The sequence below is a fragment of the Meles meles genome, chromosome 2 (genome assembly GCF_922984935.1).
Source record: "Meles meles chromosome 2, mMelMel3.1 paternal haplotype, whole genome shotgun sequence".
Lineage (NCBI taxonomy): Eukaryota > Metazoa > Chordata > Mammalia > Carnivora > Mustelidae > Meles > Meles meles.
This window is the reverse complement of record NC_060067.1, coordinates 207519779-207534326: the sequence shown is the minus strand read 5'-3', so window position 1 is coordinate 207534326 and position 14548 is coordinate 207519779. Positions and strand designations below refer to the sequence as shown.

Genomic DNA, 14548 nt, shown 5'->3' with positions numbered 1-14548 from the left:
TGCATTGATTTCCATAAAGAATACAGAATTTTACATTGTTATTCAAACATAACCTTATTTTTGTCCCAATAGATCAATAATTACCTAATTAATCATTTATCTTAATTAAGACTACAAATTTATCTATTTTTTAAAAGGAATTTATTTATTTATTTACTTTAGTGACAGAGAGAGAGAGAGAGCGTGTGAGAGCTCAGGCTGGGGGAGGGGAAGGATAAGCAGACTCCATGCTGAGCATGGGAGGCAAGACCCGAGCCAAAATCAACACTTATCTAAGACTGAGACTTATCTAAGACTGAGCTACCCAGGCACCCAAGGACACAGATTTATTTTTTAAAAATTAGTTATTATAAAATAAGATGTTGTATTATATACATGACTTAGGTTGCTTTTCTCAGTCCTCTTAACTAATAACAATCATTTTTCTTCGGGTCTGAAAGTGGGAATAGCCCGTGCCATGTTAGTTTAGACTACAAGATGTTCATGTCGTGACATGAAAGAGAGCAGGTGAATTTCAGAGGACCGATGTCATATGAAGGGGACAGAGTGTCATGGGACACAATATGCATCTCCCCTTGGCTTTCCTTCCATTTTACTGTCACTAAGTTATAAAGTCGCAGTATGGTGGGTCTGTGTCTGTTTTACACACATTGCTAAGGTTGCTAGTGTGCCTTTTGTGAATAAGGACAAGAATTCAGTAGTTTGTCAATACATCTATCCAGTCATTTGCCCCAGAAAGAGGTTGCTGGGTGTGACCTCCCACTTGCTTCCACTTCATGTATTTGAGGCCAAATTGGCCATTCTGTCTCTCACGGGCATAGGCACATAGGTGGAGAGAAAGCTTCAGGGACCTGGGGATTAGCACTGTTGGGGTTGAGACAGAATTTTTAAACAATAAATTTTGTACAGATATTTCAGAGCAACTACAACAAAAAGGAAAAATTAATGAAGACAGAAAAACGATTTGACAGGGCACTGCAAGGGACTGTATGCCCTCTTCGAGTTTGTCAAGAACTATAATCAGAGAGGAGTCAAGATGGCGGAGAAGTAGCAGCCTGAGACTACATCAGGTAGCAGGAGATCAGCTCGATAGCTTATCTAAACATTGCAAACACCTACAAATCCAACGGGAGAGAGAAGAGAAGAAGAACAGCAACTCTAGAAACAGAAAATCAACCACTTTCTGAAAGGTAGGACTGGCGGAGAAGTGAATCTAAAACGACGGGAAGATAGACCGCGGGGGGAGGGGCCGGCTCCCGGCAAGCGGCGGAGGAACGGAGCACAAAATCAGGACTTTTAAAAGTCTGTTCCACTGAGGGACATTGCTCCAGAGGCTAAACCAGGGTGAAGCCCACGCGGGGCCAGCGTGGGCCCAGGCCCCGCAGGGTCACAGAAGGATCTGGGGTGTCGGAGTGTCGGAGAGCTCGCAGGTATTAGAACGGAGAAGCCGGCTGCAGAGACAGAGCCGAGGACTGAACTCTCAGCTCGGGGTTACCTTGAACTGGTCGCGGGCTGGGTGAGCTCGGAGCGCGGCTAGAGGCTGGGGATACGGGAGTGATTGGGTGCTGTCCTCTGGGGGCGCACTGAGGAGTGGGGCCCCAGGCTCTCGGCTCCTCCGGGCTGGAGACTGGGAGGCCACCATTTTCATTCCCGTCCTCCGGAACTCTACGGAAAGCGTTCAGGGAACAGAAGCTCCCAAAAGCGAACCCGAGCCGATTACTTAGTCCGGCCGCCGGTAAGGGCGGTGCAATCCCACCTCGGGCAAAGACACTTGAGAGTCACTACAACAGGCCCCTCCCCCAAAAGATCAACAAAATATCCAGCCAGGACGAAGTTCATCTATCAAGGAGAAAGCAGATTCAATTCCTAAGACAGCAGAGCAATTCCAGAGGAGGAGAAAGCAAAGCACGGAACTCATGGATTTCTCCCCATGATTCTTTAGTCTTGCAGCTACTTCAATTTTTTTTTTCTTTTTTCAATTTTTTTTTTTCAATTTTTTTTTCTTTTTTCTTTTTTCTTCTTCTGCTAAATTTTTAAAAAACTTTTACCCTTTTCTTTTTTAACGTTTTTTGACTAGTTCATCTAAATATATATATTTTTTCTTTCTTTTTTATATTTTTTTATTTGTTTTATTTTTTAAACTTTTTTCTTTCTTTTTTTTTTTTTCTTTTTTTTTCAGAACCTGTTTTTATCCCCTTTCTCCCCCCCACAATTTGGGGTCTCTTCTGATTTGGTTACAGCGCATTTTTCTGGGGTCTTTGCCACCCTTTTAGTAGTTTATTTGCTCCTTCATATCCTCTTATCTGGACAAAATGACAAGGCGGAAAAAATCACCACAAACAAAAGAACAAGAGAGAGTACCGAAGGCTAGGGACCTAATCAACACAGACATTGGTAATATGTCAGATCAAGGGTTCAGAATGACGATTCTGAACATTCTAGCCGGGCTCGAAAAAGGCATGGAAGATATTAGAGAAACCCTCTCTGGAGATATTAAAGCCCTTTCTGGAGAAATTAAAGAACTAAAATCTAACCAAGTTGAAATCAAAAAAGCTATTAATGAGGTGCAATCAAAAATGGAGGCTCTCACTGCTAGGATCAATGAGGCAGAAGAAAGAATTAGTGATATAGAAGACCAAATGACAGAGAATAAGGAAGCCGAGCAAAAGAGGGACAAACAGCTACTGGACCATGAGGGGAGAATTCGAGAGATAAGTGACACCATAAGACGAAACAACATTAGAATAATTGGGATTCCAAAAAAAAAAAAAAAAAAAAAAAAAGAATAATTGGGATTCCAGAAGAAGAAGAAACAGAGAGGGGAGCAGAAGGTCTATTGGAGAGAATCATTGGAGAGAATTTCCCTAATATGGCAAAGGGAACAAGCATCAAAATCCAGGAGATGCAGAGAACCCCTCTCAAAGTCAACAAGAATAGGTCCACACCCCGTCACCTAATAGTAAAATTTACAAGTCTTAGTGACAAAGAGAAAATCCTGAAAGCAGCCCAAGAAAAGAAGTCTGTAACATACAATGGTAAAAATATTAGATTGGCGGCAGACTTATCCACAGAGACCTGGCAGGCCAGGAAGAGCTGGCATGATATATTCAGAGCACTAAACGAGAAAAACATGCAGCCAAGAATACTCTATCCAGCTAGGCTATCACTGAAAATAGAAGGAGAGATCAAAAGCTTCCAGGACAAACAAAAACTGAAAGAATTTGCAAACACCAAACCAGCTCTACAGGAAATATTGAAAGGGGTCCTCTAAGCAAAGAGAGAGCCTTAAAGTAGTAGATCAGAAAGGTACAGAGACAATATACAGGAACAGTCACCTTACAGGCTAATAATGGCACTAAATTCATATCTCTCAATAGTTACCCTGAATGTTAATGGGCTAAATGCCCCAATCAAAAGACACAGGGTATCAGAATGGATAAAAAAACAAAACCCATCAGTATGTTGCCTACAAGAAACTCATTTTAGACGCGAAGACACCTCCAGATTTAAAGTGAGGGGGTGGAAAACAATTTACCATGCTAATGGGCATCAGAAGAAAGCTGGAGTGGCAATCCTTATATCAGATCAATTAGATTTTAAGCCAAAGACTATAATAAGAGATGAGGAAGGACACTATATCCTACTCAAAGGGTCTGTCCAACAAGAAGATCTAACAATTTTAAATATCTATGCCCCTAACGTGGGAGCAGCCAACTATATCAACCAATTAATAACAAAATCAAAGAAACACATCAATAATAATACAATAATAGTAGGGGACTTGAACACTCCCCTCACTGAAATGGACAGATCATCCAAGCAAAAGATCAACAAGAAAATAAAGGCCTTAAATGACATACTGGACCAGATGGACATCACAGATATATTCAGAACATTTCATCCCAAAGCAACAGAATACACATTCTTCTCTAGTGCACATGGAACCTTCTCCAGAATAGATCACATCCTGGGTCCTAAATCAGGTCTCAACCGGTATCAAAAGATTAGGATTATTCCCTGCATATTTTCAGACCACAATGCTCTGAAGGTAGAACTCAATCACAAGAGGAAAGCTGGAAAGAACCCAAATACATGGAGACTAAACAGCATCCTTCTAAAGAATTAATGGGTTAACCACGAAATTAAAGAAGAATTGAAAAAATTCATGGAAACAAATGATAATGAAAACACAACAGTTCAAAATCTGTGGGACACAGCAAAGGCAGTCCTGAGAGGAAAATATATAGCGGTACAAGCCTTTCTCAAGAAACAAGAAAGGTCTCAAGTACACAACCTAACCCTACGCGTAAAGGAGCTGGAGAAAGAACAAGAAAGAAACCCTAAACCCAGCAGGAGAAGAGAAATCATAAAGATCAGAGCAGAAATCAATGAAATAGAAACCAAAAAAACAATAGAAAAAATCAATGAAACTAGGAGCTGGTTCTTTGAAAGAATCAATAGGATTGATAAACCCCTGGCCAGACTCATCAAAAAGAAAAGAGAAAGGACCCAAATCAATAAAATCATGAATGAAAGAGGAGAGATCACAACTAACACCAAAGAAATACAGACAATTATAAGAACATACTATGAGCAACTCTACGCCAACAAATTGGCCAATCTGGAAGAAATGGATGCATTCCTAGAGACATATAAACTACCACAACTGAACCAGGAAGAAATAGAAAACCTGAACAGGCCCATAACCAGTAAGGAGATTGAAACAGTCATCAAAAATCTCCAAACAAACAAAAGCCCAGGGCCAGACGGCTTCCCAGGGGAATTCTACCAAACATTTAAAGAAGAACTCATTCCTATTCTCCTGAAACTGTTCCAAAAAATAGAAATGGAAGGAAAACTTCCAAACTCATTCTATGAGGCCAGCATCACCTTGATCCCAAAACCAGACAAGGATCCCACCAAAAAAGAGAACTACAGACCAATATCCTTGATGAACACAGACGCAAAAATTCTCGCCAAAATACTAGCCAATAGGATTCAACAGTACATTAAAAGGATTATTCACCACGATCAAGTGGGATTTATTCCAGGGCTGCAGGGTTGGTTCAACATCCGCAAATCAATCGATGTGATAGAACACATTAATAAAAGAAAGAACAAGAACCATATGATACTCTCAATAGATGCTGAAAAAGCATTTGACAAAGTACAGCATCCCTTCCTGATCAAAACTCTTCAAAGTGTAGGGATAGAGGGCACATACCTCAATATTATCAAAGCCATCTATGAAAAACCCACCGCAAATATCATTCTCAATGGAGAAAAACTGAAAGCTTTTCCGCTAAGGTCAGGAACATGGCAGGGATGTCCATTATCACCACTGCTATTCAACATAGTACTAGAAGTCCTAGCCTCAGCAATCAGACAACAAAAAGAAATTAAAGGCATCCAAATTGGTAAAGAAGAAGTCAAACTATCACTCTTCGCAGATGATATGATACTATATGTGGAAAACCCAAAAGACTCCACTCCAAAACTGCTAGAACTTGTACAGGAATTCAGTTAAGTGTCAGGATATAAAATCAATGCACAGAAATCAGTTGCATTTCTGTACACCAACAACAAGACTGAAGAAAGAGAAATTAAGGAGTCAATCCCATTTACAATTGCACCCAAAACTATAAGATACCTAGGAATAAACCTAACCAAAGAGGCTAAGAATCTATACACAGAAAATTATAAAGCACTCATGAAAGAAATTGAGGAAGACACAAAAAAAATGGAAAAATGTTCCATGCTCCTGGATTGGAAGAATAAATATTGTGAAAATGTCTATGCTACCTAAAGCAATCTACACATTTAATGCAATCCCTATCAAAATACCATCCATTTTTTTCAAAGAAATGGAACAAATAATCCTAAAATTTATATGGAACCAGAAAAGACCTCGAATAGCCAAAGGAATATTGAAAAAGAAAGCCAAAGTTGGTGGCATCACAATTCCGGACTTCAAGCTCTATTACAGAGCTGTCATCATCAAGACAGCATGGTACTGGCACAAAAACAGACACATAGATCAGTGGAACAGAATAGAGAGCCCAGAAATCGACCCTCAACTCTATGGTCAACTAATCTTCGACAAAGCAGGAAAGAATGTCCAATGGAAAAAAGACAGCCTCTTCAATAAATGGTGCTGGGAAAATTGGACAGCCACATGCAGAAAAATGAAATTGGACCACTTCCTTACACCACACACGAAAATAGACTCCAAATGGATGAAGGACCTCAATGTGAGAAAGGAATCCATCAAAATCCTTGAGGAGAATGCAGGCAGCAACCTCTTCGACCTCAGCCGTAGCAACATCTTCCTAGGAACAACGGCAAAGGCAAGGGAAGCCAGGGCAAAAATGAAGTATTGGGATTTCATCAAGATCAAAAGCTTTTGCACAGCAAAGGAAACAGTTAATAAAACCAAAAGACAACTGACAGAATGGGAGAAGATATTTGCAAACGACATATCAGATAAAGGGCTAGTATCCAAAATCTATAAGGAACTTAGCAAACTCAACACCCAAAGAACAAACAATGCAATCAAGAAATGGGCAGAGGGCATGAACAGACATTTCTGCAAAGAAGACATCCAGATGGCCAACAGACACATGAAAAAGTGCTCCACGTCACTCGGCATCAGGGAAATACAAATCAAAACCACAATGAGATATCACCTCACACCAGTCAGAATGGCTAAAATTAACAAGTCAGGAAATGACAGATGCTGGCGAGGATGCAGAGAAAGGGGAACCCTCCTCCACTGTTGGTGGGAATGCAAGCTGGTGCAACCACTCTGGAAAACAGCATGGAGGTTCCTCAAAATGTTGAAAATAGAACTACCCTATGACCCAGCAATTGCACTACTGGGTATTTACCCTAAAGATACAAACATAGTGATCCGAAGGGGCACGTGTACCCGAATGTTTATAGCAGCAATGTCTACAATAGCCAGACTATGGAAAGAACCTAGATGTCCATCAACAGATGAATGGATAAAGAAGAGGTGGTATATATACACAATGGAATACAATGCAGCCATCAAAAGAAATGAAATCTTGCCATTTGCGACGACGTGGATGGAACTAGAGCGTATCATGTTTAGTGAAATAAGTCAATCGGAGAAAGACAACTATCATATGATCTCCCTGATATGAGGACATGGAGAAGCAACATGGGGGGGGTAGGGGGATAGGAGAAGAATAAATGAAACAAGATGGGATTGGGAGGGAGACAAACCATAAATGACTCTTAATCTCACAAAACAAACTGGGGGTTGCTGGGGGGAGGTGGGATTGGGAGAGGGGGAGCGGGCTATGGACATTGGGGAGGGGAGGTGAACCATGAGAGACTATGGACTCTGAAAAACAACCTGAGGGTTTTGAAGGGTCAGGGGTGGGAGGTTGGGGCAACCTGAGGGTTTTGAAGGGTCAGGGGTGGGAGGTTGGGGGAACAGGTGGTGGGTAATGGGGAGGGCACGTTTTGCATGGAGCACTGGGTGTTGTGCAAAAAGAATGAAAACTGTTATGCTGAAAAAATAAATAAAATGGAAAAAAAAAGAACTATAATCAAGAAACAACTTAATTTGAAATTACTCTTTGATTTATGTGCTGTGGTTTTGACACAGCCTTCTGACTAGAACATGGAAAATTACTTAAAAAGATTACTTTTTGTTGGTTTATTTATTGGTATAAAAAATTTACTGGTGTAACTGAGAACCATCCATTGAAATACAACACTTTCTTTAGAAATGTTTGTACAATTTCCTGTGCTTTTTAAACAAATTTCCTTTATACGTGCAATTTTAGATTGAAATGCTTTCTTGGTCTACCTCAAACTTCATTTGGTGTATTACAAACGGCCGTACATTCTCCCCATCCTTGTATGCATGCCCCTTTCCGGTGTGTTTGTTTTTCTTTCCAGTAGGGGATGGAGGAGTATATGTCTTCAAACCTTACCTTGCCTGCTGATGAGGTTTGTTTGTTTGTTGGGTTTTTTTTTTTTTTTTTTTGGTTTTTGTTTTTGTTTTGGAAAATGGCACATCAGCAAATGAATGCAAGCCCAAGCTTGAAAATTCCGTCATCTCTTGCTGCCAAAAACCTTCCACCATGAATAGTTTGCTAAAGGAACAGAAGTCTGGTCTGAAGACGCCCCAGCATTCCTGACCGACCAGCTGAGGTCTGCACACCCAAGTGAGGCCATCCTGGACCGTCACTCTGACAAGCCTGCCCAGGCCAGCCCTGCACAGCAGTAAACACAGTCATGGGAGATAAAGAACTGCTTTCTGCAACTATGCTTGGGGAGCCAGTTTGTTATGCAGCAAAAGCTAACTGATACATTTAATTTATTTTTCTCTTTTTTGTAGAAGGCTTAATAAGAGTTCTCAGAGGAATTCCAAAGGAAATATATGAGCTGATAAAAAATGTCTGCACACCTCTGCATGTTTTTCTTGGACTCAGATGCGAAACCCACCATGGATAATAATAGAGGTGTTATTGCGTCCACTACAAAATATAGAAGACATTCCCATGTTCTAAAGTCCTCAAAACCAAAATAGCACAGTTACCTGATGGTCTTCCCTGGGTCTGCCTCTATGATCCAGGTGCAGTGGAGGTTGTTGTCATAGGGAGCTGGGTAGCCGGGAGACAGGATCCGCCCGGAGGTGGCCGCGTGGATCTGGCCACCACACTCGGCTGCAAGAGATACAGACCCTTGAGAAGACTTACTCCAGGCCCCACAGGCTTCACATTAGCTATTTTAAAATCTAAACCCCAAACCCTCACATCCACATTATACACCTAATGTACCCCCCCCCCCAAAAAAATTCAGACTCGTGCGTCTCCATCATCCCCTTCCTTTCCTTGTTCCCCAGCACTATCCTGATGGAAAGACGTGGCCCAGTCTGCAATTCAAGTCAAGACTATAAAACAATGAAACACTCAAGTTATAATTCTCATAATTCCATGCATACAGTCTCAGTAAAATAGGACCAGGAAATCTTCCTTTCATACATAAAGCAAAAGCCAGAAAAAACATGCACATCTTGGAAGAAAGATCCTGAACTGGAGAGGGTGCAGAAGCATCCTGCCATCTTCCAAAGCACCTGGAGCTCCTGCCCTTAGGTGTGCGTTTGCGTCCTATTGCAAGCCGGCCGCCCAACTCACCGACACAGGAAGGCAGCGGTTTGTCCCACACTCGGCGGTCCCCGCTGAGGCAAGTCAGCGTGTCGCTGCCGTGCATGGCGTAGCCCGGGTTACAGCTGTACAGAACCACAGTGTCAGTAAAGTGGCCTTCGTCTCGGATCCTATAGCCATAGTTAGGGACTCCTGGATCCTCACACTTTACTAGGTCAAAACCTATGAGAAAGGAGGGGAGAGACAGAGTGGAAGTAACTGAGTGAACAACAAGTGAAGACAAAATAGAGAAGGTCGCCGAGCGCCCCTCGAAGCGTGGGAAGAAGAAGATTGTGAATTCAAAAAGGGAAAAGCCAAATGTGGATCTCGACTGGATTTTATTTATTTGCTAACCATGTGTGGTTTCATGAGGCTGGATCATTTCATTTGTTCTTATCTACTTATGTAACGGTAAGGAGAATCTTAATTTCTGAGAGTCCCAAGGTGTCCTCTACTAATCCACATCGCCCGCTGGTGTGCTGGGTTGTTCAGTAAGCCTCGGAGCCTTCTCTCGTGGAGCTGAGTTTCCTGCTTCTGCAGCCCCTCTCTGTGAAGCTCAAACCTTCCAGAAGGAGGGGCCCACCCGTCTGTCCCCAGAACACTCAGCAGAGTCTTTGCCACGAGCACTCACCCTAGCTTACAGTCACGAGCCACCCACCTTCACACCGACTTCCCCTAAATCTCCAAGATCTCGAGGTTCCTAGGAAATTAAAAAGTTGTTCCCACTGACAGAAGATGGGCTTGTGGATTTCCACATGCCACACTCCTATGGCACACAGTGAAGCCGGCAAATGGGCAGCTAACGCCATGCATGATGGAAACCCCAGAAATGAATCACTATAATGACTTCATCCAACTTAGCTCTTAAACTCAAAGGAATAGATGACAGAAATGAAGATTTAGCTTCTGCAGAACTCAGAGCTGTATATTGCTTTTATGTGTGGCAATATTTTAAGGCCATCTGTGGAGACAGCCTTACACTAATATATCTCTCCTCACATCCTGATGCAAATTTTGGCCCTTCTAAAGAGTAGAACTGGAAACCTGATATACCGTATGCTCTGTTTACATTTATTTCCACCTAACTTTGACTTCTTCTGTCTAAAAGAAAGAAAGGAAGAAAGAAAGAAAGGAAAGAAAAGACAAGACTGTGGTTTCTTTTCTTTTTCTTTTTTGAAATATGCCTCTGAGATTTGCATTTTGAGATGGCTTCCATGGAGGGCAATATAGCTATAAGCTTACAATATAATTATACCTTGATGTTCTCTACATATTCAAGATGGAGTTCTGGGACTTTGTATAGGAGAGAGAAAAGGGCATGTGGTCATTTGCACTCAGTTGCTAGGACAAATCTCTTTCCTACAAGTTTCCCTCTATAATGTGTTAATCTTTACCAACTATGCCTTTAACAATAATTCTGGTCAACTTAAGAAATGCAAGTAACTTTAATTCAGGATGCCCAGAAGGGAAGAACATAAGTCTACCAACGCCAGTGCAAAACAAAGGGCTATTTTCAATCACCGCGAAGGGGAGGGAGGCATTAAGGGGAAGGGTCTCAGGCTTGTGCAGGTTTTGACTACTCTCGTCTGACCACAGAGTGCCCACACTCCTGGCTGAAAGTAAGACAGTAAGCTGTTGAATTTGTGTCTGACGGACAACCATCGGATTTAAGTGTCACCAAGGGCCTTACCGATGTGTTAGCCTGAGCTTTCTCTTTCTACAAAAGGAAAAAAGAGAAAAGAAACCGAAGTCTTTGTTGTTGTTTTATGTAGTTCTGGGGCTGGCAGCGAGGACACCTAAGCAGTGCGTCAAGGCAAAGCTGCTGGGATATGGGGACCTGGGAAGCCCAGCCTGCTCGGCCTGGACCAGAGCCACCGGCGATGAGGCGAGAGCTTTCACTGGTGACACCTGAGGAGGGTCCGCTCATTAGAGGTGACTTCTCAAAATATTTTACTATTTTGAAGTCACATTAAGTATCTGAAATACTTAAAATTGGGAAATTTTCAGTAGACATAAAATTGAAAACATTCAATAGACAAACAAAATCCAGGCACACAAATTATAAAGAAGAACCAGGTACCTATCCCAATGGTTCACATCCTTGTGACAGGATGCTGGGCAAGTGAATAAAGCTGTATGAGCAAGGACAGCCTTAAATTCTAATGGGCCGTGTGGGGTGTACTCATGAAGCGGAGGGTCTGTGTAAGACAGAGGCCCTGAGAGTCAGTGAGGACGTGATGTCCCCGGAAATCCACATCTCATGTGGCACAAACTTCTGATTTGTCAAGGAGCGCCAGAAATCTGGATTTTTTTTTTTTTTAGTTTATAATAATGATTGTTGAATGAATAAATATTCTGCAAGTGGAGATGTCTAAAATCCTAAATCAGATTATTAAAATATGTGAATAACACATTTTATTCACAGATGTGAATAACACAAAGAACTAAATGATTTTATCACCTTTTGGTGAAGGCTTTCATGAATGGCAAAAAGTTGGCAAATTCCACCTAATTCTTCTAAACTTAGCTTTGAAACACACACATCTTCTGGGGCAATTAAGGCCTGGACAAAGAAATGGTCTAGTGTGTCCAAGACTTTCCATTCTGACAACACATTGTTTCCGGGTTACACAGAAGGGTTTTGTTATAAAAGATATTCCCTGATGGAATATCTTTATATACCTATGCTGATAAAGTAATTAGAGGACAAAAGTATTAAAGACAAAAAAGAAAACAAAGAGACACCAACAAAAGTAACTATCAAACTTCAGTTGGGTTGGAGTTTTTAGAGAAATATTTGTTTTATAACTTTTTCTATCATTTAACATTGATTTTTTTTTAAACCACATTCTGTCATACAGAGAAGTTAAGCCAAATTATCTCTGATAGGATATTCTTTTCAATATTAGTAGTCCCTTCTTATGATGCCTTCTATTATTTTTTCAAAAGTTCACTGAAGTCTTCAATGGCATCACGAAACTTAGTATTTAGAAAAAATTTCTACACTTGATTCCTAAATGCCCAAAGCCTCCAGGCCAACCCAATTTCATTATATGAAATGCATTCCTCATCCCTATCAGAAAGTTGAAAGACATTTGGATCATCCAGTTTTTCAATCTTCATTCCACTGAAGAGAACTTTGTTCCTGCAAAGCTGCTCATATGATTTAATAATTCATTTCCAGGTATGGATGGAACCATAGACATTTATTCCTGGAGGCAATAGTGAAAGTGCTATTGATTAATGTCTTTAAGGGACTAGAAAAAGATCAGAAACCCCAAATTTCTCTTCCAGTTTGGTATGGGCCTCTGTCTATCCACAAGCTCCAGAGACAGCCCTGCTCTCCTGTTCCTCTCCACACATCAAACGGGATTCATTTTGACTAAGTTTTGCTCACTTTGGGGTGAAGAAGTCCTATCACTGTCTCCTAAACATTTCAATATTGCTTTCCAACATGGCGAAAGAAGTTCAATGACGTGTAACGGTGCTCGTCTGAAGCACACAAATAAAATTCCGCTGTTAACCCCATGTCTGTTTCAGGAAAGCATTTTCCTGTGGTTTATCAAAAATATCTCAAAATACTTTTTAAGATTTATCTTTAGATCCACAAAGATATTCGTCGAATGAAGAGATATTTCCATTTTAATCTGGAAACATTAATCGAAAACACTTCATAGTAATAAGTCTTAATACTGCTAAAGAGTAATTCCTTTAAACATAGAGAGAAGATGTGCTTTCTTATCTTGAAGCCACCAGCTTGCAGGAAATCAGTGCAGCAAATACTGTTTCTCTATACTCTTTATGCCACAGAACCTTTAAAAAAGATTAAATCAAGTTATTTGTTTCAAAACATTATCTAGTAGGAGTTGCAATTGTATTGAATTTATTTAGCAATTCCATTTCTTTCTGTTTTTCTGTGATTTCTTCTTAAGTCATATAAATAGCAAAGACGCCTTGAACTAAATGTTCCAGTGAAAACAGGCTGTAAACATCAGGCTGATGAAAACGACTACTCCCTATCTTCTGCAGTATTTACCCAGTCTCTGTATTGTTGAAGGATTAAATTCTATATATCTTGAACGTCTAACAAAATATTAGTGTTCTTTTTTTTTAAGATTTTATTTATTTATTCGACAGACAGAGATCACAAGTAGGCAGAGAGGCAGGCAGAGAGAGAGGGGGGAAGCAGGTTCCCTGCGGAGCAGAGAGCCTGATGCCGGGCTCAATCCCAGGACCCTGGGATCATGACCTGAGCCGAAGGCAGAGGTTTTAACCCACTGAGCCACCCAGGCACCCCAAAATATTAGGGTTCTAAGAGCCTTCCACTTAACTCTCAAGTCCTTGGTCCAGTTCTTATCTTCCAAACACAGCACTTGTGTGAGACGGGAACCTGCTCTAGATCTAATCCATTTAATGCCTCCAGGCTGGACCCTGAAGCCCACAGTCTTGTCCATTTCTCCAGTCTCTGTGTGCACAGCCCTTGAGAAGGTGAACTGTGTGCAGGCAAGCTTGGAGAAGACAACTGAGCAAGGAGAGGGCTTGCCGTTTATGGGTCTCTGGTAGCTTCTCCTATGAACCACTGAAAAATCTTCAAATGTTTATAGAAGCCTGTTATCATATAACTTTACCTGAGACTTATTTCAATTTGAATAATGTAATTTTTTGGTAAAATCTCCTTGGTAATATAAAAAAGGTTGTCATATGCAAGAAAACAAAAGCAAACACACACACACACTCTCACACAGAAGACACGCTTTCACATTTGCGTGTGGTAGGAAGAAGTATATTGAATTACATATATTTTTATTTACTCCTTGATTGGCAGTTTTCTGGAAAGAAATGTGGTTTGGGATCAGAGCACTGGTTCTGGTTATTTTGGTGGACTCGAGACACGTTAAGTTCATTAACAACTGAATTTCCTGAAATGTTTGATTGATTCCTGTTTTTTAAACACAACTCTCATTATTTAGGATTGAAATTCTAGGTGAAGCATGTGTGCTCGCCTTTGAGTTTTAAATTATTACTTAAGAAATTACACATCAACGTCTTGTTTTAGCTGTAGCTCTTATTGGTTTCAAATTGATTTTTATTATCGGCTACTTTTTTCTCACTTATTTATTTTCCCAAATATTGTTTTACTATTGCTGTTATTTCATGATTATGTGGAGAGATACTCTGAATTTCCCCCCAAAACAGCATTATTCCACAGGATGGTGACGCTATCTCAACGGAAAGGTGACCTCCTGCGCTCCAGAGTGAAATACCAACAAGCCTGTAGAGTCCAGAACAGAAAGCAGAAGACCAAAGTCATCACCTCCTTTTCGGGGAGCCTCTGGGTTCTCACGAACTATGTCACTACGATATCA

General features: G+C 40.9%; 1 protein-coding gene across 1 annotated transcript in view; it reads right to left on the bottom strand.

Moving 5' to 3' along the window:
- The window catches only part of CSMD1 (CUB and Sushi multiple domains 1), a 2021046-nt gene that overhangs the window by 305863 nt on the left and 1700635 nt on the right, over positions 1–14548 (bottom strand). The window contains exons 24-25 of the mRNA XM_045997494.1: positions 9174–9365; positions 8576–8702 (exon numbers count right to left, since the gene is read on the bottom strand). Coding sequence (XP_045853450.1) covers positions 8576–8702; positions 9174–9365 — 319 coding nt within the window. The remainder of the gene's footprint in view (positions 1–8575; positions 8703–9173; positions 9366–14548) is intronic.